Genomic DNA, 25,782 nt, shown 5'->3' with positions numbered 1-25,782 from the left:
TTATATCTTTTGACCTAAGTTTTGTTCCTCCAGGTCTAATTTGTTTCATATTTTAGTGTTTTTATACTTTGAATTTAATATATCTCATTCAATTTTTTATTTATTTCTGCTAATCTTGTCTGTCTCACAATGTTAGTATCTTTATTTTTTAAATTTAATTAATCTCATATCTTTATACCTAATTTATCTCTTATTCTATTTTATTAATTGCATATTTTATTTAATTTTCACCCTACAAAACATTCTTAATAACCACATGCCACTTATTCCTTTCCAAGGGTTTTGCCTTTGCTTTTGAGTTTGTTCCCTATTTGATTCTCAACCTCTCTCTCTCTGTGCTTTTTTATTGTCTCCCTCTTCTCCAAATTTCTTATCCTTTTTTCGCATTTTGTTTCACTTCAATTTTCATTGGTCTTCGACTTTAACCCTTCCTTCCTTCTTCTGCGAATTAGGGTTTTATTTTCAATTGGGTATTTTTTCCTCCGGGGATAGTTTCCTCGATCTGCTTCAATAACTCTGCGACAATGCCTCCGAGGGTAGTGAAGAGAGGCGCTGCAGCGAAGAGGGCGTCGAGAGGATCCTCGAAGGCTGCACCTGATAACCAGCGTGAGCCAGAAACTGCTGAAGTGGAGGCCAAAAATCATGCAGAAAATTCAGCTGTTGATGTTGGAATGGAAGAAAAACACTTTGACGTGGACCAAGAGCTTCCGGAAGCCCCAAATGGGTCGGCTAAGGTGGAAAGTAAGTCTCTTTCTTTATTTAATTTATATATTTTTGAGATTTTTTATTTGGATCTTTGGAGGGTGAGATGCGTGCAGTGTTATATGTATTTCATTATTTGCTGCATGTTCTGAATTATGTGTCATGGGGATTGTAGAAAGTTCAAAATTTTACTTGGACTTTAAGGCGGGGGTCGTGTGAATTTCGGTTCTGCAAAGGTTTTAAATCGCGGTTGTAATTATGGTCATAGCTTCCTCCCAATACTTCACACTGGGGAAAATTGGAGACAGTTGTGGTTTCATCACAATCGAAGGTTGTGGTTTTCTCACAATCCTTGGCATGTGGGAAATTGCAGACATGGCGGTAGTTATTGTTTCATCACAATCATTGGCTTTGCGGAAAATTGCAGACAAAGATGACCACAGCTGTGGTTGACAATTGTGAGATTGTGGAGAGCCCCAAAACCTTGACGATGCAGCCATAATTATGATTTCAGACAGTTTTTTAAAGCCTTGTGTTCTGCATCCGTGTATTGGTTCTTCGTCAATATCTTAATTTGATTAGGAAATAACTGGTGAAAATATAGTTTGGTTGTGGTAAGGAGAAATTGATACAGCCCGTCCACCCAAACCATTTTTGAAAATTATGGAAAACATTCTTACGATGTATTAGTTTGGATGGTGCTGCCTCTTATTGCTCCTTTTTGTATTCATTGTGTAACTTAAGATGGAAGCCGTTATATGGGATGGATATGCTACGAAGATGGGTTTTATTTATTGATTTATTTTTTCTATAGTTCCTTTCCTGATGCATATTAGTGCTGTGTTCTGCACTGGTGGATGTATTAGACCAAGAATGATGAGGATTGATTGCGAAACACGGACTTCCTTATTTTATTAATTAATGTGATGATAGAAGGGTTGTGTATTTGACTGGGGTTTTAAATATTTATTTTTTGGCAGACAATGAAGAGGAGGTTAAGGAGTCTATAGATGAATATGAAAAAGGTGAACATTTAGATTTAGAGGATAATTATCCTGAGTATGAAGCAGAGGATTATGGTGGTGTTGACTATGATGAAAAGGAAATTGAACAAGATGAAGGTCAGGATGAGGCAGATGAAGTAGAGGAAGAACCTGAAGAGATTATAGGTGACGAAGAGGGTGATACAGGTGATGAAGAAGTTGAATATGTTTATGAAGAAGTTGAGGATGACGATGATGGTGAACATGCTGGTGAGGAGCATGAGCATGATGAGCATGCCCAGGTGCCTGACGTGGAGGAAGAGGAACACCGCGAAGTTGTAAAGGAGAGGCGAAAGCGTAAGGAATTTGAAGTATTTGTGGGGGGACTAGATAAGAATGCTACCGAGCATGATCTGAAGAAGGTTTTCAGCAAAGTTGGGGTAGTTACTGAAGTCAGGCTGATGATAAATCCCCAGACTAGAAGAAACAAGGGATTTGCATTCTTGCGTTTTGAAACTGTTGAGCAAGCAAAAAGAGCTGTGGTGGAGCTAAAAAATCCAGTGGTAATTTTTTATCTTATTGTTTAAAGCAGGTTTAAAATTGCTAGCATATTAAATCGTGTTTTTATTGCCCCAATTTCAGATTAATGGTAAACAATGTGGTGTTACTCCAAGTCAGGACAGTGATACTCTCTACTTGGGTAACATATGCAAGACTTGGAAAAAGGAAGCTGTAAGTTTTTCTCTTGGTCTATTTCTTGCTGCCTTTGATACTCAAGTTATCCTTTCTAGTATTATTTCTTGCCACATTCGAGGCTTGACTTACTGCTAATTGCAACTTCTGGTGCCAGTTGAAGGAGAAACTAAAACATTATGGAGTAGAAAATGTGGAGGATTTGACTTTAGTAGAAGATGATACCAATGAGGGGATGAACCGAGGATTTGCATTTTTAGAGTTTTCATCTCGTTCAGATGCTAAGGAAGCCTACAGGAGATTGCAAAAGAGAGATGTTGTGTTTGGAGTTGATAAGCCTGCGAAGGTTTCCTTTGCTGATTCCTTTATTGATCTGGGTGATGAAATTATGGCACAGGTATCTTTATGAATCTGATTTCCTTGCTTTTGCCAAGGGTCATTACATAGGAAATACAAAAAGTATGGTTCTTTGATCTTATGGAAGCATAAAATCTACATTGACTTCCAACGTAGTGCTTCAGCAGTTTTTTGAATGACAGTACTTTAGGGTTATGACTTAGTTTTCTACTGATTTATAAAAACAATACTGTGGCTTGACTTTATTGTTCAATTAAAAAATTTCCACAAACTTAATCCAATTTACTCTGGAGGAAGGTTAAACTTTATCATATTTAAGAATATTTTCTGTCTCTGTGATGGTCATGGGTGTTTAGCTGTTAATAACTTGAAATGATCATGTGTATGTAACTGCAGGTTAAAACTGTATTTATTGATTCACTACCTCCGTCATGGGATGAAGATTATGTCCGGGATCTTCTCAAGAAATATGGAGAGATTGAAAAAATTGAGCTTGCTAGGAACATGCCAGCTGCACGCAGGAAGAACTATGGATTTGTTACATTTAGTACACATGCTGCTGCTGTGGAATGTGCTGATAGCATAACTAGTGCAGGGTTAGGTGAAGGTGACAGAAAGGTTAGCTTGACTTTTAAATACATTGTTCATTTGCAACTGTTAAATGTGTCATTATATAATGCTTCTTGGTTGTTTCAGGCAAAAGTTAGGGCAAGATTATCACGGCCCCTTTCCAAACCTCTTCAGAGAGGCCGTGGGAAACACAATAACCATGGGACAGACTTTCGTTCTGGTCGCAACTCTGGAAGATTGGCAAGACCTTCACGGGGTCGACCTGCTCCATCTAGTTATCCTACCCGTGTGGTTAGAGGCATTGGAAGTCGTGCTCCACCAGTTAGACCTGTTAGTGTTAGAAGTAGACGTCCTGTCACATCCATGCTAGAAAGAGACAGGCCAGTTGCTCCTCCAGCTAGAACCTTTGAAAGGAGATTGACTGGTATGAATTATATATCTATCTATACATGTGTACATATCAGACCTCCCCTTGTTAGTGTGTCTTTATGAATAATAATATTGTATTGTTGCCTGTTAGCTCCTGCATATTCAAAAAGTGGCATGAAAAGAGACTATAGTCGACGTGAGGATCTACCGCCTCCAAGAAGCAGAGTTGCTGCAGATTATGGCTCTAGGATAGCATCTCAGAGGCACACATCTTATAGGGATTATCCTGCCCGTGGTTCTGACTACCCTGAGCTACATAGAAGTAGTTCTCGTGCTGCACCAAAGAGGGGTTATGTTGATGATGGCTATGGCCAAAGATTTGAGAGGCCTCCTCCTCCCCATCTAAGTTATCGAGAAGGACGACCCCGTGACTATGAAACTATAGCTGGCTCAAAACGTCCTTATACTGCTATAGTAAGTTTTATTTCTTAAATGTATACATTTATTTTAACTAGATCATTTTAATTGTCATTTCAGTTTTCTTTTTGATAAATGAAATGTTTTACATTAATTTATCTCATCAGGATGATGTTCCTCCACGGTATGATACTGGTGCTCGCCAATCAAGATCCCGTTTAGATTATGAATACGGAAGTAGTGCTTCACAATATGGAGATGCTTATCGTGATAGGTTAGTTTTTATCTGAACAAGGTTCTTGCATTCTCCTTGCCTCAACCCTGGTGTTTTTAGTAACTTATCCCGCATTTTGATTTGTAGACTTGGAAGGTCTAGTCTGGGATATAGTGGCAGCAGAACTTCCATTTCTAGTCAAGAATTACATGGGACGTATGGCAGTCGACAGGGCATAAGTTATGGTGGAGGTGAATATTGTGGCACATATAGTCTTAAGTGTTATCTTAAACATTAATTGTTAAGGGCTTACATCTTATTGTGTGTTGCATGTCAGGTTCTTTTGGTGGTAGTGATGGTGGTATGTACACATCAAGTTATGGTGGTGAATACGAATCTCGTGGAAGTGATGTAATGTTTCTTGTCTTTCTCAATTATAAGTAGTGTGTTTTATATTTATCTATCTGCGACATTCGCATATTTAAGTGTATTGTTGATGTTATAGGTTGGGGGCCGCTCATATTCGTCCATGTACTCTGGTAGAGGTGTGGGTGGTGGTAGCAGCAGCTATATGGGTGGTGGTGGCGGCTCTGGGTCTTATTATTGAGGTAAGTTTTCTAACTTGATGCCATTGCATTTTGTAAAGTACATGCAGAAGCACCAGACTATGTAAATCTCATTTTCTCTGAGGTTTCTCTATCCTCGAATGGCATCTCCATATTTTTCGTAAGGGATGACTGGTAAAGGTTGAACACCTGGTCACTAGTGAATTTGTCTATGAACAGATCTAAATACATCAAAAAGACTGCTGTAGGGTGTGGAATTTGAAGCTTATACTCAATATGACGCCCTACCATTTGGAGCTGAGCATTACTAAGTAATTGCCTGGTTTAGGAATGTCACTAATTGAAGGGTTATGTCAATTCAAGTCTTCTCTCGATGGACAAGACAAATTCCTACTTCTTGAATTTGTGCTGTAAGCTGAAGTTGATTATAATGGAAAGAGAAATGCTGAGCATATGATGTATAATTTAACTTCGTATTATAAGGTTCCCTCATGGGTGGGAAATGTGAAAGATCACACTCCATGTCCTGTACAATTGGAAAGAACCAAGGCCCTGGATATTACTTTTTGATTACGGATTATTGGATTTTTTCCTGCTGTCATAAAGTCGGTTTTTTTCGTCACAACAGAGATATTTTTCTTTGGATTGATTATGTATTCGCCAGTGGTATGATCACGAACAAGAATGAACTACGCTGCACTTTGTGGAGCTACCATTGATAGTAGTAATATGAGCACTACTTCGGCAATAAATAAAGGAAAGTTTACGAAATAGTAACACATCCTAGAAAGCATGATGAACTGATAGTGTGTTGCTGGAGTGTTTAACATGATATCTTGTACGGAGAGGGGGAGTACAAGATCCAAATGGAGCATTGTATAATTTTCCTTGAGATCCTTTACTTGCCCCCCTCGGAATTTTTCTTTTTCTTTTTGCGATGCATCTCTTTTCCACACTTCATTACTATCCAATCCAGTTGCGTAATATCTGGAAGACCAATTACCCTTATGCTATATCATTGGAAAATGCAACTTTACGAGGTTGTAAAGTAGCTGAATGGATTCAATATCATCTGTGTTACTGGAAGATTTTGAATTTCAAGAAATTAAGGGGATTGGCGTTTTATATCCAGGTTATATATCCTGCATGATTTAACTAAACTCATGCCCCAATGACAAACAAGAACTAACCAAAATGTCATACTAAAAACTGTCTTCTCGTGAATTTTTTAACTCCAGTTGGCTAGTTAGTTTCCAAGTCGCCTTAAGTAGCAAATACTTTTTAAGTATTTAATATTTTTGGAGTCTTAAAAGGCCTTGGAAGCTGATGCCTGTGAAATTAGAATTCAAATTACTGACTTTTTTATATTTAAAAGATTCTTAGGATATTTTAACAGTTCACCTGCCTTTCAAAAGTGCTTCTAATCCATACTAGGTTTAATATAATGATGTTTTCTGTTATATTTCATGCAAATCCGAATTCTCTACATTGCTTTATGTTTATTTAGATCCTTGTGCTTCTTTTGAATGATTGGTCTCTCAGTCTGGATTTGCATTGTTCTTAGATTCTTTTTTGTTGAAAGGCTTTCATTTCACTGCCCTTCATGGTGTGTGGGATCTTAACTGACTTGTTGGATTTTAGTTTCCAGTGTGCTCTTTTTCTGCACTGCAGGGTGTTGCCCCTCACCAAGTTCTTTTATAAAATTTGTTTCTGCATTGCTCTAGAATTTTTTGTGGTTTTTATTTGACACGACGATCTCGTTACAGATTATGTAAATTGTTTCATTCATGACATTGTAATTCTGGGTAAAATACCATATAATGCTAAGTTTCGAATTACCAGTCTCGTGTTGTGGTTATGTGTGCTATTACACACTCTCGAACTGCTATTGTTTTTTATGGGGTTTTGTAAAATTCTTAATGGGCGAGTTATGTTTGCTTCTGATTAAATACAGACATGGTTGTTAACATTTTGTAGTTGATGTTTGACTCATTTGTCAAATCAATCATCAACTTAAGAGTAAAGCATAGCCAATAAAATCTCCGGAACTACTAAAGTACCGGATTTTTTATTTGTAATCACTACAGTGGAAGCCAAAAAAAGAAATTACAATAGATACTTTTTGCTGAGTATGAACACAGTTGATCTTCTACTGAATGTTGCCTAAAATGAATCCAAACACGAACTGGGGTGAGTACATGTAAAGTTGTATTACAATGGAATTAATTTTAAAATTTGATTTAGGTAAAATGAACTTCGAAGAATAGTTTTGTTTTTAAAATAAAAAAGTGAAATTATATCTTTCTATTTAAAATTTCAATTCAAAAAAGGTAATTATTTAACAGAGCTAAATATGAAAACACTTCTGTACATTAGCACGTGGATTTTTGTTGTTTTTTCTGCACTCAAATTTGTTGTTTTTCCTGCACTCTTGCGCATCACAGTTTTTCACTTCAGTCCTATCTGAAATATATTTTAGATTAAGTAATTTAAAATATAATTTCAGAATTTATAATTCAAACAAAGTTATGTAATTAGAATATGATTTTGAACTGCGTAACTTGTAATATTTTCTCAGATTACATAAATGTAATTTAAAATATGATAATAGATTAAGTAATTCAAAGTACTATTTAAATTGCATAATCTAAAACATGATTATTTAATCCGAAATATAATTCATAATTGTATAATATAATATTCTAAATTAAGTACTTTAAAATATAATAATTTAGAAATGTCCTGGATTACATATTTTAGGATATAGATGAATTAATTATAAGATATAATAGCAAGTAGAATTGATTATTGAGTATGGGATATTACAACAAGGACATATTGATATTATATATGGTGAACAGTACAAATGTGCAAATGTTCATACAATAATACAAAAACATCACATTCTCCAAAATTTCTGACATTGTTATAAAAAAGTATTTTGTAACTTAAATCAATTGAATTGCGTTAATTCAAATACCTTTGCTTTATACTTTTTTTTTTAATTCTTACTCAGTCTTTTGAATTTATGATATTATAATTCATCTCTTGAAAGTATACAAATATCATATAATCCCCCAAAACATTAAAAGGTGATTTTTTTTTAATTTGAAACTAGAAAAGGGAAAAATGATAGCTATTTAATAATTTTAATCATTAAACAACATTATTATAATTTTAAAGACTAATTTTAGAGCTACTATCCTTAATTAGCAAACTTCCATTCCTGACAAGAGAATAACATTAAAATATAATTAAGAATTAGTAAATTAAGTTTGAATGGCAATAAAAACTATTTTAGTGATATTATAAAAAACATTATTAGCTAAGCAATGCGTCATCATTCCCTGGGTGGAAAGTAGGTTGTTGTCAAAGGTTGTACAGTAATCTTGTTTTGCATGGACTTTGCAGGCACGCAATGTGAGGTGAAAATAGTAACAAGAGTCAGAAGACAAAACTGAGTGCATAAATCACAAAGAAAGGAAAAGGAAAAAGAAGGAAAAGAGGTAAAGATAGATTGATGAGAAATAACATGTGGTTTTTATTTGCAGTGGAAGCATCACCTTTCTGTTTGTTTCAGCTTCATAATGAAAAAGCCGCCAACGATCTCGTCCTCTTTGCTGTTGTTGATGTTCACGTTTCCTCTGTTCTCCATCCCCCAAACGTAGAAAAAAGGAAAAGCCAAGAACGAAGCCACCCCTTTGCAATTTCTCTGCATTCTGAAAAATGGGTCGTCGCCAAAACGATTCAGATTTTGGTAGGTTCGCGCTTTTTGCCCTCTTCTTGATTGGCACAATCTCCTGCTCCGCGGTGTACCTTTTCCTTTCCGTGATCTTGAGACCCAACAGTGAATCTCTGCCTTCGGTGGAAGATGAGGGTCCAAAAGAAGAGCAATGTTGCAGAGGGGTTGAGAATTTGGAGCTTTGGGGTGAGGCTGTCAAATGGGGTTCTGAATTTGTTTTGAATTCCTCCGAAGAATGTTGCATGGCGTGTAAGAGAATGTGTAACGGTGAGGGAGGACCCTGTTTGTGTAATTCCTGGGTTTATTGTGGAGATAGAGAGGCGTGTGGACCTAGATTTGGTGAGGTATCGTGGCATTTCTTTTTGTTTGCCACTCTAGATTTAATTTATCATATTAGGCATGTGATGTAGGATATTTAGCGTGTTGATTAGCTCTTGCACTTGCTTTTGGCTTCACGTGTAGTGTTTTTTTATTGTTAGTGTGCAGTTTTCATTGGGTATACTTCCCAATGTTAGATCTTGCCCAAGATTCAGTTTTTGTGCCACTTGTTCCCAAAGCCTGACCCCAGTGGTTGTGTATTGGGTACTCGTGCTCCATATTGGAGGTCCGATTTTCTCATGCCAATGAACCTAAAGCCAACATTTCCTATCCTCAGAATTTAAATGACGCTGTTCTCAATTTTTTCCTGCCTGCAATTGGGTTTTATCATACTTTATATTCTGATTGCTGAATACTTGATACATGGCGAACACTTGGAGATTATCACAAATACGAATCTAGTTGCTTCATGCCTTTGTGCTTTAGTTTAATGGCTTGATTTGGGAATTTGGTTGGGCATAAGAGTATCATCGTTGTAAAGATTGCTGTTCTAGCTTGGTGTAGTTTTTTATCATTGCCTTGAATTAACACTTGAATAAGAATGAAATTTTAATCCTTATTTTTAAGAATAGAATTTTGGAGGTACTTGATAGTTGATTCTATTTTCCTGCTTTCGTTTCAGTGTTGGTTAAAAAAGCAACAGGATGCTTTAAATCCCGATCGACGAGACTCGGGAGATCTTGTAATGTGGACTTCTGGGTTGGTCTTTCGTAAGGGAGAGGTAGGAATATTATTTATTATAGTTTGTTCTATCAAATTATTTTATTTGGTTTGTAAAAGTATTTTCTTTTCTGATTAAAAAAATCATTGCAACAAGTGAAAAACTAGAAAAAGAAAACAAGAGATTTGTCATGGAAACCTCCTCAAGAATCCGGTGTTAAGCTCCAACCATATGCATTAGATTGTAGAAATTTTATGTCATGGAGTAACCTGTTTATGGATGAGAAACAAGGTAGAAAGAACTGCAAAATGTTTTTCCTCTTTGAATTGTTATAAAAGGCAGAGTTTTGCTATACAAATGAATATGTGGTATTGTATTTCCTGCCAGTTAATCTGTCAATGTTTCGACCTTAATGCTTTTAAATCTTCTCAATTACTCTGGGAGGATCTTCTGATATGATGCCGCATTACTCCCTATATGTATTTTGAGAATCCTTCTTTAGGTTAGAATCACTTCATTCTAATGTGCTTATCAGTTTTTGCCCTTAATTGTATCCCATCTTTTTTATCATAATTGAATTGAAGTGTAAGCATTATGCAATGATTTATGTTCACATAATTTGCTCAAATATATATTCTCAACATCCTTTTGTTTTCTGCTCAGCATGAAGCTATGTGATTGTTGAATACTAGATCTTTGAGCAACATATAACTTTTCCTTATACACTTGTATTTTTAGGAAATCGTTGGTATGGAAACGGACCATGGAATTCTTCGTATAAAAGTAAGTAATTCTCTACATACCCACTGTATTATATCATTTTCATTTGCACCTTTTTACCCTTGTTATTTTACATCTGGTATGCCAGATATGTTTTTCATTTTTATGTTGTTTCTATCATGTAATTCTTAATGTTAAATCTAACAAACAAACGAGACACGTCCAATGTGTTTGAAAAAATAGAAGTCATCTAGCTCTTATTAAATTGCTTCTCTTTATGTATTAATGTGTGTGAAGGGGAGGGACCGATAGATGGCATACATGTTTTGGTTTATTAGTATTGTTTTTTGTATCATTTAGTCATTTTACAGATGGACTAGGAGAAGTTTGACTATGCATAAGAAGTTTGTTAATTGGCTTGCTAAGAGAGAGAAATAAGGAAAAGAATGGGAAAGGAGCATCTCTAAAAGCTAAATTTATCTTGCAATAGAGAATAAAAATTTAGGAAAATTATATGAAGTAGCTTCTACAAATTAGCTTTTGCATAAGTTAGTTTTAACTCTTAGAAAATCTCATTTAATTTTTTTTTCTCTCGTACTTATCTTTGTGGAGAGATGCTTGTTCAAATGTACCTGGAGATAAAGAGAACATAGATTTTTACACTTTGTTTAGAATTTCTAGTAACTGCACCTATTTTTGCCTTTTTTCCAAAGCAGTATCTAATCACATGCTTTTCACATGCTGATTATTTTTCAGCTTGAATCATTCATCTATTATCTACTTGGTCTGATTATTTTTGTGAAGCTTTGCATAAGTTGCAGCTGATAGCATCAGCCAAAGGTTTGGAAAAAGCTGATAGCATAAGTTGCATATTTTGTGAACAGATTATGTAAAGCAGGCTATTGGAAAAAAATAACTTTGAGCAGATTATGTACATATGTGACTTTTTTGAGTGATTTAGGTTCAGAGACATTTGAAAAGGTAGTTCTTTTAATGCATACAAGCTTGGAATACAGGATTATCTAGTTCCAAGGAAGATGGCTTGTTACTAGGGTTGATGCTAAGTGCACTTGTCGACCAGTGTTTAAGTCAAGTTCAATATTAAAAATGCAATTTTGGATAGCGCAGTGAGTGATTTCTGTGTTGACATATTCTGTACCAAGTAGTAGGTGTAGCTTGAAGATGTTGCACTTGCACATACTGTCATCCAGCCTTATACTTTTAGTTTAGAGTGTCACTGGATAGGAGGGGGAAGGATTTTTTAATTTTGAACTCTGCTTCAACTTTTGCCCTTATTTGATGAAGATTCTGTCTTCTCTGAGCCTTAATCATGTTGCTAGCCTTCTAGTAAAATGCAAAGTTATATCATGACCAATATCTAGATATAATGGCTTGACTTTCTACAGATATATGTATCTGGGACAGTCTAATGCTCTCCTAGTTATGCGATAGATAGATTGAGAGGAGGAAACTGAAAAAAATGTGTTCTAAACTTTCATTGCCACAGCTTTTACCCGAATGCGCACCAAATTCTGTCTTCTACATTCTTGAGCTCTTGGCACTGCCTCACTGTATTGGTTGTCAGATTCATAGAGCTGAAAGCCGAGGAAGCTTTTGGGATTCAAAAGGAAATCACATAAAAAGGGTAAGATTTATTATGTTAATAACTATAGAAAATTGTGCATAAGTTCTGCATAGATTTGCTGCTTGTTTTAATCAATTTCCTTGTGAATGAATTGATTTTGGTTGACAATGTATCTGCTCATCTGCTCATCACATGACTGGTTGCTGTATTTTTATACTGCCTGCAAATGTTACTTAAATGATTTTTTTTTCCTTTTCGGGATTCTTTATAGCAATATTTCGTGGTAATTATATTTGACTTGGTTACACTCTGTTCTTCTGCATTTTATTCATGGTTAACTCAACTTTTTGTGGCCCTCTGCTTCTTCTATCGGCCATTTAAAGGAAAAAAAAAAGAGAGGATAAATCAAGTAGTGGATCCATTTGTGTTTAATACTGGTTCTATCCTATACCTGCATCTGCTTAATTTTTATCCTAGCTTTCTTGTTTTGAAGTAGTTGAAGTTTCTTCCTGAATGGTGGAAACTTGTCCTCTGCTGGCTGCTTTGTTCTTAAATTTAATTTCTGTACAACTTACCTCCAGATTATTGATTATTGACAACCCCCTTATTTTTGTGTTTTTGAATTTGAATGTTGATGTAGACTCCATATGGTCCTCCTTTTGCACTTATTCAAGGAACATTGGAATCCCATGGGTCTATTTTCAAGGATATTCCAAAAGAGTACTGCCCTACCGTAAGAAGAGGATCTGTAGCATGGGTTGGTTCTGGTCCAGAATTCTTCATCAGCCTTGCGGATCACGAGGAATGGAGAAATCCATACACCGTTTTTGGCTATGTTCTATCTGAGGATATGGAAGTCTTAGAGAAAATTTCTCAGCTTCCAACTAAATCTGAAATCTGGAATAGCATTAAGATCTCTATCTTGGAGAACCCAGTTTCATTACGTTTTCGAAGAATGAACACAAAGTCTTGAATCCTCAGTTTCATTGATTTGTTCTTTCAAAATTTTCCTTATTTGTTAAGTGATAAGGGGTTCAATACGGATCTTGGGCTCAAGTTGCTTTCAGCCATTCTAGCTGATTGCAAATCAAATGGAGTAGAGTGAGTGAGTATACAAGTTTTATAGGTATGTCTGTGGATATTTCGTGCTTCTGTTATTTCATATTTCCTTGCACATAACTTAGTGTAGAAGAAAGGGCAGCATCATTCTCATCATCGTAGACAACAAAAGCATACTGGAAATGGGATTATGTCCCAAGATACTAGCTGATGACACCCATTTGCAGGCATTATTGTGTGCTACAAAACTAGTGAACATTTCTTCATTCACCATCAGATTAGGTGGACCCATAGAACAGAATAATTGACTCATTGTATTGAAGTTTGTGCCTTGCACTTCTTGCCTTTCATCACACAAAAATATTTTTTGAAGTTTTAGTATTTTCTCTTGTTAGGTAATATTTTGTACATTTCTGGAAGGAACTTCAATTTTTGACATATCAACGTGGCAAGTTGCTTCATATAAATAAGATATTGACAAATATTGGACCATTTATCTATCCTGATAACTTCTAATATAGTCCAAAAGCTTGCAGTTTTCATGTGTATGTAACTTTCTGGGAACCTAGAAAATCAATCTATTTAAATTAACAATTACTGGTTCAAGTGGTAAGACTATGCAATAGTAAGCTGATAAAATCAATATAATTATATGAGAAGAATAAAAAAGCGTTCCTTTAGAAAGAGTCAAAAGGGAATATCATAGTTGACAAAACAGGATACAGTAGACCGTCACAGAAGGAGTGAATTTAACTCTTACATTCTGTAACAATTTTGGAGAGAGACAGAAGGTTTTAAGTGTGATTATGTCTGTTTGAAAGCTCGAATTACGTTGTGGTTAAAAGGAACTTCAATGATAACAACCCGTGAGCCAATTTTATTTTTTAATTTAAATTTAATTAAACTCAAGATGATATTAAAGACCATTAAAAAAAACAATAGAATCCAAAATCATTATAAATTTTAAATACAATCTAAAAACAAACATAAAAAATAAAATTAAGTGAGTGTACAAGATTCTTAATAAATAAAATTAAGCGAGTGAACCAAATTCTTAATAAATTAGACTTAAAATTAATCGCTGTGAAAATTTTAACTTTTTTTATTAATCTAATCCGATTCAATTCGTAATGAACTAGACTCTCAAATTTCAACTCGATAAGTACTCTTATTTTTGAATAATCAGTATTTTTCTTTAGTATTTTTACTTTAAATATTTTTTAAACAAATTTAGAAAAGAACCAGTTTAAAATAAATTTAACCAAAATAATTACATAATAACCTTTAAATTAAACGAATTATTCGAGTAACAAATGTTTGTTTGATTGTAGGATAGATTTCGGTATAGTATCAGCAATTATCAATACTTTAATTGCAAGTTAATTTTGTAATACTTTTAGAAATATAAAATAAAATGTTGAAATATTAGAAAAAAACGAAAGCTTAATTTGTATTAGTATAGAAAAGGAAATAAGTAGGAATTTAGGTAAAAGATGATGAAGGTTTATGGTGGGTAGGATTGGGGAATCTTAGGTTTTTACAGAGGGTGATTTTAGGGGTAACCCAGTGTAAGAAAAAATGAGTTGATAATTTTAGAAAATAAAAAGTTGATAATAAGAATTAATGAAGAAAGATGAGAGGAGAGGAGTAGAGTGAAGGGAGAAAGAAGGAGGTATAGTGGTAGTAGTGCAGTGGTAGTAGTAGAAGTGAGTGCTGGGTCAAGAAGGCATTAAAAATGTTGGGAAAAGCACACAGCCCACCCTTGGCGGTGGGTAACTTTAATAACACCCACCAAGTGCCCACCCCACAAACAGCTAATTTTGATGATAAGGGAAAGGGAATTGGTCATGGCCAAAGTCAGAGGTGGACCTCTCTCCCCCGCGGCGCACGTTAGCCCCTCTCCATCTCTCCCAAGCGGTGGTGGCCTCCTCATCCACCCACGTCACAAATTCAGCCGCACATCCCTCCCCACTTTAACAACAACCATGCTCCTTTCCCTCCACCACACCCAACAACAACAACAACAACAACCCAAACAACCTTTTCACTCTCTTCTCCTCTTCCCCTCCTTATCCTCCGCCCCTCTCCTCCCTATCCTTCACCCTCCCCCTTAACCTAAAAACACTACCTTTCTTCCCATGGCCTCCCCTTCTTCCCCCACTGATTCCAACCCCCCCTCCGCCCTCCCCCTCACTCTCGCCGCCCCTCCCTCCACCTCTTCCCGCCGTCTCCCCCCGCCATGCTGGACCCCAGAGGAAACCTCCGCCCTCATCGACGCCTACCGCGACAAGTGGTACTCCCTCGGCCGCACCAACCTCAAAGCCACCCACTGGCAAGAGGTCGCCGATGCCGTCACTGCCCAGTGCCCCAACGCTTCCCCCACTGCCAAAACCGCCGTCCAGTGCCGCCACAAGATGGAAAAACTCCGCAAACGCTACCGCACCGAAATCCAACGACTCCGCTCCCTCCCTCTCCCTCGCCTCATCAACAACTCCTCCACCGCTTCCCCCTCCTCCTGGGTTCACTTCAAATCCATGGATTCCATGGAAAAAGGCCCCAACAAACCCCACGCCGACACCACCACCGCCACCAACCCCAACACCCCCACCAACAACCTCAATTTCCCCGACGACGACAACGACGACGACGATCTGTACGAGGAATTCAAGAACGCCCCCGGATCCAACACGCGCAGCCTCAATAAACTCTACAAGAACGGTTTCGGATCCGGATCCGCCTCCGGGTTCCGGATCCGGATCCCGGCGGGGGTGCCAAACCACACCTCTTCGAAATTCTTCAACGCGCCTCCTCCCGGCATGGTGCCGCGCAACGGCGCGAAGAGGGAGCGTGAGAGCGACGCGGTGGCCGAGATGGTGGGCGCGATAAAGGTGTTGCGTGACGGGTTCGTGAGGATGGAGCAGATGAAGATGGAGATGGCGAGGGAGATTGAGAGCATGCGAATGGAGATGGAGATGAAGCGCACGGAGATGATCCTGGACTCTCAGCAGCGGATCGTTGAGGCTTTCGCCAGGGCCGTTTCACAAAAGAGGAGCAAGGGCAAGTCCACGCCTTCTCCCTCGTCGCAACCCTGATTATGAATATTGGGTGCTTTATGCCTCTAAGGTGTTTGATTAATCGTGATTAGTATGTTCTCTTTCTGTTTTAGGTAGGTTCATATTTCTATACTCTTCTCCTGCAACTTTTGCTCTTGTCTGGGATCTGTTTATTCATGTTCAATACTCTAGGCTCGGTCAATATGCTTTTAAGCCTTTCATCTCCTTAAGCTATTTCTCTGTCTCTTTACAAATTTCCTCCTCGTACTTTTCTTTCATTACCTCTAACTCTCTCTACTTTTTCATTATTCTAATTACCTTCTTAGCTCCCCTTATGTTTATATAATATTTTCTCTTTCAATAACATTTTTCTGTTTGTAAGACCAAAACCATTGCCTTGACTTAAGCTAAAGTTGCACATAGGCTCTAAAAATACAATTCAGGTTGTAGTAAATTATGTGGGTGCCTTGTGTTTAAAAGAAAATTATTCAACTGGGGACAAAAACTGAAGGAATTTGGCAGAGGATTTTGAAGCATTTATAATGAGTTAAGATGGAGATTGAACTGAAAATACATGAATCTCTTTTCATGTTTCATGTGGCTTGATCAGATTAAACTGGACGACAAAAAAAAAATACAAACATATTATAAACTTAAGGATAACTTCAAAATGCGCAAAAATTTATTTACGGGTTATCTTTTCCTTTAACCCAAGTATAAGCATTTCCTCAGAAATGGTTTCGGTAATAACATCAAAATAGTCTTGTTATTGTACGAAAAAAAAACATGTTGAGAGAAAAGGTGCTCTGAATGCTCAGAGATCTTGTCAGCCAAAAGAGTATCAGATAAAAAAGGATTGTCATGCGTGCGATCTTTACTAGTAAAACCTTCATAGTTGCTGACTTTTTACTGGGCGATCCTTCTATACCCTTTTAAAGTAAGGGCCTTTAAAGTAAGGAGTTTTTGATGTGGATTAATTAGATTGTTATGTGTAATAATTTCATCCACACTTTCAAAGATCGCAGAGTCTCTGGTCATTGGTGGTTCGTGACAGTGGAGGATGCAACAGTGTTGCAGTAGCAGCAGTGAATTGGAAACTCTGCTTTCTCATGAGAAAGAGATTCACCATTGATTCGTGAATGTGAAGGAATTCCGCGATCCATTATCTTTCAACTAAAGAAATGTCACGTCATCTAACAAATTGAATCCACTTATAAAAGTATCAAAACCCTTCTTTTTAAAAGGCACCACACTCTCAGCTATTTTATATTTGTATATCTTCTCTTTTTCATAGTTAAAAGTCGTAGTTAAAGATTAGTTCAGAGAAGAAGAACAATTATTTCTCAAACTCAAGATAATATAAAGATAGCAGAGTTTGTAAAGGAGTCGACATGGATAAAACTCCAAGTCTTCTCTTGCCTCCATTAGTACACTTGCAACACTTGTACAAGTACCAGTCTTTAGTTAATTTTTTTGTTACTTTATACATGTTTTTTAAATACTTTTTAACCATCAAATGATCATCCTTTGGGGAACATTTTTCTTAACTATCAAACGAATCTCCTCTTCCACCTGAGAAATTTTGGAAGTTTTAAAAAGATGTTTTTTTCTTTCTTCTTAAATTTGGTATCTTTATTTTTGAAACATTCAATTTCATCTTTCAATTTTCCGTGTTGTTCTTCCATCTAACTTTACTAATGTTAGCAGTGTTTTAGGAAGAAGAAACACATCAACTGAAATATTTCTTTCATAAAATAGATAACCAAATTAAATATTTTAAAAGTAAATGTTCAAAGAAACTGAATTGAATCGTGTAAATAAGAAGAGAAACTAAAGAAACATTTTAGCCTTTTAATAAGGATCAAGTATATTTTCCAATAGAGTGTTTCCACATCATCCATGAATAATAACTTTAGCCAAAATCTAAAATTGATTATAATATGTAGTAAGAAATCTATTGTAGAAATATATTGTCTGATGTAAATAATTTATAGTGAATGATGAATGAGAATGTTTTATTATCATATTATTTAGCTCTTATTTTATTATAATATTACAATAGAAAATTATATTAGACAACCTCTGTGAAAATGAAACACCTATTTAAGAACTTTGTTTTAATTATATATATATATATATATATATATATATATATATATATATATATATATATATATATATATATATATATATTATATTTTGTTCTCAAATGATTGTTTTATTATCAATAAGATTTGAAGATATCAATACTATATTACAATTCAATAAAAAAACATAAAAGAATTTAATTAGAAGAACTTTGGGATAGACAAAAATATTAGAAAAAAAGAAACTCTTGGTTAAATTTTGAATGTTTTCTCGTATGGAGGTAGCTACCTTTTGGCAACAATACCTAGTCAAATCCAGAAATCTTACAGTGTATATATTAAGGGTCGAAAATCAAGAGGGAAATTAAATCTGGACTCTGGTAAAAAATATGTTGCCTCTCCTGTTTTCACCCCGTCACTCTCTGTGTGTGTGCTTTTCTAAACGGCTTTTTTCATTCATTTATGTTATTGTAAATTACAACACAATTTGGCTAACAAAAGAATAACAAAATAATTACTGTTTTAGTATTTATAATGTATGATAATTGTTGATAATCTTTTCATTAGTAGAGACCTCTATATGTGTCCTCAATAAGTTTTATCACATTTTTTCTTGTTATAAATACGGATAAAAATACGAATAAAACTTGATTTTTGAAACGTGTAGATTCATTACTTTTAAAGACTTATTTGTGCTATATTATGCACGTCTCTTAGTATATAAGAACTTCTCGAATTTGTTAAGATACTCAAAATCTAGCAAGATAAACTCTTTTAAAGAGTAAATATATTAAGGATAATAAATAAATAGGAAAAGAAATGAGATAACCAAAAAAATGTGAGAGGAAGAGATAGAAGAGATGTGAGTTAAGTGATTTTGGAAAAACTATTGGACACCTTATAGGTGGAGGAATGCTTTATGATGGGCCAAAAATCGCAAGGTTTGTGGAAGAAAAATCCAACAATAGCTCAAAGTTCACAACCATCACAACTTGCAAGAAGAAGGAAAAAAAATCTAGCAACAATTGGACCAAGGTCTTCGACATAACTTTCCCTAATCAAGAATTTACAACTAACTATTTGTTAGCTTTTGCATTATTTTTTCAATGCTTTATTTTATAACAATCCATCACATATTAAAAAAGATAAGATATGAAAAGAATGAAAGAAGAAAATCTTGAATATCATATAAGATGTAATGTACCAGAGCTAATATAATAAGCTATATGAACCAGTCCAAATTAAGAAACTTAACACATAATGTAGTTAGTATAACAAGTTATATGAATCAAAGACACTTGACCTGTGTTAGCGTTCTATCAATCACAATACATCTCTACAATTCTTGTTGTTATTGTTGTGTTGCGCTTATTAAGTCATGTGCATGTCAAATATTTACAAGTGCTTTAGAGATCATGCCAAGATTTCATGTATTCAGCAAATCATACATCACCCCTAAAGGATATGAAAATCATTAAAAACTTTGTTTAAATTAAAATTCTTACAACACATAAAATTTTAATTACAAAGTTTAACATTTTAATAATGTGTAACACCCCAACTAAAGCACAAGCATCCAACCATCTTCATTCAAAACTAAATTAACAACTACAAAGATCAATAATTAAATAAGGCGATCTTTCCATACGCGAATTTTAGGGCTTTATTTATACAAGATCAATCCATCACAAACTTTCATGTTTCTGCTATCTTATCTAGGAATTCCTTTCTCCTTTTTAAAATCCAAGTCCATTTTTCTCACAGTAAAATCCCTTTTATTTTCAAATAAAATCTATTATAAATTAAAAGTAACCACATAGACAATGCTTCCTATAATATCTCAACTATTTTTTAAAAACATAACTACTACATTTCAAATTTTTTATTTTTTAGCTTATTTTATTTCAAGGTCTTTACTTCCTACACCCCATTTATAATTTCTACACCTTAAAACACAAAGAAAAAAGATATTCTTGCCCTTAGGCAAAAATATAACTAAAATCAAACAAAGATTTTCCTTCAAACCTCTTTCCCTAGGTTTTGAACTCACATCCATTTAATCCTATACAATCATCTTTACCAACAAACCAACATATTACATTGAGAATATTACACATCACAAATTTAACAACAACTCAATAACATGTATTGCACTTATATAAACAAAAATAAATAAATAACAAAATTTTATATTCTACTTAAGACTTGAACATGTGATCACTTAGTCCATCAAAGAACTCTGACCAACTACGCTACCCAACATTTTGTGAACTCACGCAGATTATAATAAAATTAGCATACTCAAGTCTTGTTACTATTATTCATAAACCCTTCAGGTCTTACATTCACCTCACCTCAAAAGAATTTTCGTCTCTGAAAATTGATCTACACATCGAAAAGATAGGAATATTCTTTCTTCATAAATTCTTCTAACTTCCAAGTCATCTCTTGTGTAGCTTCATCCCAAAGAACCTTCACTATACGAATGTCCTTTCCTCGCAACTTCTTGATTTTCTCATTTAACACTCATACCGGTCTAACATATATGGTTAAGTCCTCCTTAACTTGAATGTCATCAATCTCCAACACATAACCAGGATTTGGGACATACTTCCTCAATTGAGATACATGAAAGACGTTATGCAAGTTCCCCAACAAAGGTGGTAGTGTTATCTCATGTTACTGAACCAATCCTCCTAAGTACTTGATATGGTCCAAGAAATTTCGGAGACAACTTCCTCAACTTGATTGTTCTCCTAACTCCTGTCATTGGTGTCACTCGCATAAACACATGATCTTCAACTTCAAACTCCAACGGTCTCCTCCTTTTATATGCATAAGACTTTTGCTTGCTCCGCGTCGCCTTCATCTGTTCGTGAATCATCTTCACCTTATCGGTGCTCTATTGCAACAGCTCAGGGCCTACTGTTACAAATTCTCCATCCTGAAACCAACACAACGATGTTCGACATCTCCTTTCATACAAAACTTCAAAGGGCGTCATCTCGATGCTAGCATAGTAACTATTGTTGTAGGTGAACTTGACCAATGGTAGAACCTAACTCCAGCTTCCAAGATGATCCAAAACACACGCCCTTAGCAATTTTTCCAAGGATTGAATGGTTCTTTCAGGTTGTCCATCAATATGAGGATGATATGCCGAACTCATCAATAAATGTGTGCTTAAAGCTCTCTACAATGTTTAGATTAACTCTAGCTTTTCCTAACAAGGCTACAGAGATTAGATTAACTTTGATTAATGAGACATGTAGCACATCACTAAAGGCCATAGTCTTTCTAGTTGTGAGCTTTATTAGATATTTTCCTTTACTTAGAATAGGAGTTGAGAGTTGAAGAAAAAGATATTTTTTAGACGTGGAAACGAACCAGAGGCTCAAGACACGGGTTAAGGCATTTCTAGGGCTCAAGAACTCCATCACTAGTGCAGAAAGGGCTTTGGACGTATGTTATTTTGGGCTTTTAACCTCAGATCCCGATCCGACGTCTTTATGGGTGATGTTAACCAAAACTGACGTCTAAAGGCACTATAGACGTCAGACATGGCATTAACCGACGTCTACTGTAGCTCATGTCTTTAGGTAACGTAGTAGCACATTCTTCCTTGTTTTCTCATAAGAAAAGCTTGCGTCTTTTGGACCTCTTATGGAATTTCAACCGAAAACCGAATCTGGATCCTTGCCTAGTTCCATTCCAACCGCCAATGAAAAAGAATACGGTGACATGAGAACTAGGCAAGGACCCAGGTTTGGTTTTGGCTTGAAATGCTATAAGAGATCCAAAAGACGCAAGCTTTTCTTACGAGAAAACTAGCAAAGGGAGAAGGTACTACTACGCTACCCAAAGACACGAGAAAAACTGCACCAAAGCACAACCAAAACTCATTTTAATCGGTTCAAATGGAAGATAATCCATCAAAGACTAATTTAATCGAAGTAAAAGTAAGTTTAAACGGTTAAAAATAGATAAAACGCACCTGGAAATGCAATGCCGTAGAGAGAAAAAGGCGAGGAGGAAGATGATGAAGTGCGCGTAACCGCGGGTTCGCGATTTCTGATTTAACAGGAATTAAGACGTCGGTGCCCCCAGTGCCCGACGTCTATTCGCGACTAGACGTTGGGGACCTCAATAATGTGACGTTCATTTGATTTAAAGATTAATATTCGCGGTGTATATAGACGTCGAATGTAAGGGGAACCGACGTCCACAACAAGTTTTCACCTACCCTGTTAGGCTATTTAGGCGTCGGATGTAAGGGGGACTAACGTCTCAATGACTCTCTAGATGTTGGTGTGGTGGGATCCGACGTCTAAATGGAGAAAAAAATGACTTTTCCCATTCTGGCGCTCCCTTTTTGGTGTCTAATTGTACGAACTAACGTGGTTTAAAGTATAGACGTCGGACCCCCCATGAACCGACATCGCCAAGGCCAACTTATTTACCAAAATGCCACCGGTCAATCTTTTATGTTGGATATTGTGGGATCCGACGTCTAAGGGATTACGTTAAAGGTCATTTCTGCTCTAGTGCATCTTCCTCCATCATTTTCATAATTCTAATCCATTTTTGTGTTCTAGATATATAAGAGTAGCTAAACTCGATTTCATTAGGTTGGATGTAATGTACCTAAACTCTTTGTAGTTCTTTCTATGCAATATAATATCTTCCATATTACTTGTGTTCTATCCCTTTTATTCACTTGCATGATGGAATACCTATGCTATTTTGGTGGTGTCTAATCATTGAAAAATGCTTTGGAACCTAAACCTGAATAGAACAACCAAGTGGCTTGACTGTAGACATAGACCAAGGCTCTTGGTCGTTCTAGACACCTTTTCTTAATGTAAATATTGTGTTTGAATATCTAAGGGATTAATATTTTCACATAAAGATTTAGAACTTGTCTTTAAGGAATTAGGGTTTGTATACTTGTCATGTGAATACTTGAATATGTTAGAGATATATTGTGTGGATGAGTGGATAAAATTTGGATCATGAAGTCCAACTTCGATGAATCTTTACTCGTATCACTTTATAATCTTTATATTTAGTAATTTTATGTGTTTAGAACTCATTTGAACCAATCACTATTTATTTACATTGCCTAAACTAGTAAGTAATTATTTAAACAAAAACAGATTCCATGGGAGACGATACTTGAACTTACAATCTATATTACTTGAACAATTTGGTGCACTTGTCAAGGAGTTAATAATTGTATTTCGGAAAAATTGTTTGACAAATCCGATGTAGCCAACTTGCTCTTGTTAGAATTGGTAAAATAAGATTTTATCCGACAAAAATCAACGAAGGAGAGAAGATTAAGAAAAACAACAAATTAAGTAGAAAATAAGTTAATATATAAAAAAAAGAAATAGATAACAAAAGGTGTAAAGGAAAAAACAAAGTGAGAAGAAATTTCAACATAGAGAAGAAATAAAGAAAGAGAGAGAAAAGTGATATTGTAATTTTTATTTTTTATCAATAATATTGTTACTATGAGGTGAGATATGACCGGGTATTACTACGTGCTGAGTTGAAATGAACCAATCAGCAGGGTACAGAAAAAGATTTTTCGGTCACGACAGTAGTTGATCAAAGTTAAAGCGCAATCAATACGGTAACTGCTATTGATGATTGATTAAGGTTGACATTAATGACTATTAAGAGGTAAATTAATTGGTCAGATTCTTTTAAACTTTTTAAATAGAGGTTTAATTTCGAGGTAATTGACATTTTTTTCATAATTGAATTACTTTAGACCTCCAGAGAAAAATTCTGACTTAAGGGTCAGAGTTGTTCTGCAGGTCAACCCCCTCAAACATATCGGTCACCCAGAACACCGAGGAAGCGAACGCTCTTCCAGACAGGAGTGCTACGCAAGAATCATTCTCATCCCATTTCAGCAAAAACAAATATAATTGCAGTATAACTTAAACAGTTTTGTTTTGAATGTTATTATTTCACATTTATATTTTCTCTTACAAATCTGATTAAGAGAAATTCTGCTAAATTTTCCAACAGTTTCTTCAGTTGTGGAACAATCAACTCTCTTTATTTGTAGGAAACCACAACTTGCAACTCAACCTTAACAAAAAAAAACTAGACCATTTTAAGGATAAAAATCACGTTTGTAGTAACAAACCTACACAACAACATGAATTTTGTTTAGTCATGGTTGAAATTGAAGGAGGCATTCGAGGAAGGAATAAAAGCATGAATAGAGGGTTGGATTGTTGCAGTACCGATATCGTGCAACCTCCACGCAACACTTTTGCAATACCGATTTCACAACACCTTTCAATATACTTTTCACTTCCTCTTTTACTTTATAAGTACAAAATTTTACTTTTTTTATGACTATTTAATCTTACATAGTGTCAAATGATATCAAATAACATTTTTCTCAAATCAAACTATCATATCTAAAATAGTAAAAGTTATCTCTTGTTCATAAAGTACATACAAAGTTATCTCTTGTTCGAGCACTTTCTTTGTAGGATAATATTCATCATACCTAGCTTGGAAATGTACATGATAAAAATTCCATGATCAAGAGCTTTGATAAAAGCATTTGTTGATTAATCAACTCTCTTTAAAGGAAGAAGACGGAACAAACTACTCTATTTGAGGATATGAACTCGTGCTATGCTTTTTAGATTTCTGATATTAGAGAAAAATCAAGGTAAATACAACAGTCAATGATTCAAGGTTGATTATTCAGGTAATCGCTAACTTAGCAATTGCAATGCATAGTTGGAAGGAAAAAAGTATTATCAATATGTATATCATTTTTTTTCTTGCTAATTAAAGACTCATCAGTAGCAGCATTAATTTGGTTGATTTTATTTTTAACAGATTGAAGGATTAATTTGGTTGAGTATTCAAGTAAGAATTTCATAACTTAATTAATTTCAACCTAATGCCATTGAGAATCATTTTTGTTTGACACATGCCAAGAAACATTTCTTTCTCCCAGATGATTAACAACATTCTTCCCAAAGAATGTGTAAGAATAATAATAATAATAATAATAATAATAATAATAATAATAATAATAATAATAATAATAATAATAATAATAATAATAATAATAATAATAATAATAATAATAATAATAATAATAATAATAATAATAATAATAATAATAATAATAATAATAATAATAATAATAATAATAATAATAATAATAATAATAATAATAATAATAATAATAATAATAATAATAATAATAATAATAATAATAATAATAATAATAATAATAATAATAATAATAATAATAATAATAATAATAATAATAATAATAATAATAATAATAATAATAATAATAATAATAATAATAATAATAATAATAATAATAATAATAATAATAATAATAATAATAATAATAATAATAATAATAATAATAATAATAATAATAATAATAATAATAATAATAATAATAATAATAATAATAATAATAATAATAATAATAATAATAATAATAATAATAATAATAATAATAATAATAATAATAATAATAATAATAATAATAATAATAATAATAATAATAATAATAATAATAATAATAATAATAATAATAATAATAATAATAATAATAATAATAAT

General features: G+C 34.5%; 3 protein-coding genes across 4 annotated transcripts; all 3 read left to right on the top strand.

Moving 5' to 3' along the window:
- Positions 1 to 268: 268 nt before the first annotated feature.
- LOC124831588 (uncharacterized) lies at positions 269 to 6,712 on the top strand. The gene is made up of 12 exons (XM_047305615.2): positions 269 to 741; positions 1,683 to 2,248; positions 2,328 to 2,417; positions 2,536 to 2,775; positions 3,132 to 3,353; positions 3,432 to 3,729; positions 3,826 to 4,148; positions 4,259 to 4,365; positions 4,453 to 4,556; positions 4,643 to 4,716; positions 4,811 to 4,913; positions 5,091 to 6,712. Exons 1-11 carry the CDS (start codon positions 525 to 527, stop codon positions 4,910 to 4,912), a joined length of 2,343 nt encoding a protein of 780 aa, XP_047161571.1. The 5' UTR covers positions 269 to 524; the 3' UTR covers position 4,913; positions 5,091 to 6,712.
- Positions 6,713 to 8,171: 1,459 nt separating this feature from the next.
- Positions 8,172 to 13,397, top strand: LOC124831587 (uncharacterized). 2 transcript variants are annotated; one of them, XM_047305614.2, is made up of 6 exons: positions 8,172 to 8,377; positions 8,452 to 8,957; positions 9,614 to 9,712; positions 10,391 to 10,435; positions 11,880 to 12,017; positions 12,598 to 13,397. In XM_047305614.2, the coding sequence occupies exons 2-6, from the start codon at positions 8,598 to 8,600 to the stop codon at positions 12,928 to 12,930; spliced, it is 975 nt and encodes a 324-aa protein (XP_047161570.1). In that variant the 5' UTR covers positions 8,172 to 8,377; positions 8,452 to 8,597; the 3' UTR covers positions 12,931 to 13,397. The 2 variants fall into 2 exon arrangements, with proteins under 2 accessions (XP_047161570.1, XP_087966238.1); XM_088110112.1 differs by having other exon boundaries at positions 8,172 to 8,957.
- Positions 13,398 to 14,676: 1,279 nt separating this feature from the next.
- On the top strand, positions 14,677 to 16,299 carry LOC148202388 (uncharacterized). Its single transcript, XM_088108141.1, has one exon. It carries the CDS (start codon positions 15,155 to 15,157, stop codon positions 16,106 to 16,108), a length of 954 nt encoding a protein of 317 aa, XP_087964267.1. The 5' UTR covers positions 14,677 to 15,154; the 3' UTR covers positions 16,109 to 16,299.
- The last annotated feature ends 9,483 nt before the right edge of the window (positions 16,300 to 25,782 follow it).

The sequence above is a fragment of the Vigna umbellata genome, chromosome 3 (genome assembly GCF_029865625.1).
Source record: "Vigna umbellata cultivar VRB3 chromosome 3, Vumbellata_1.0, whole genome shotgun sequence".
NCBI lineage: Eukaryota > Viridiplantae > Streptophyta > Magnoliopsida > Fabales > Fabaceae > Vigna > Vigna umbellata.
The sequence above is the reverse complement of the archived record's forward strand: the minus strand, read 5'-3'. Positions and strand labels throughout refer to the sequence as shown.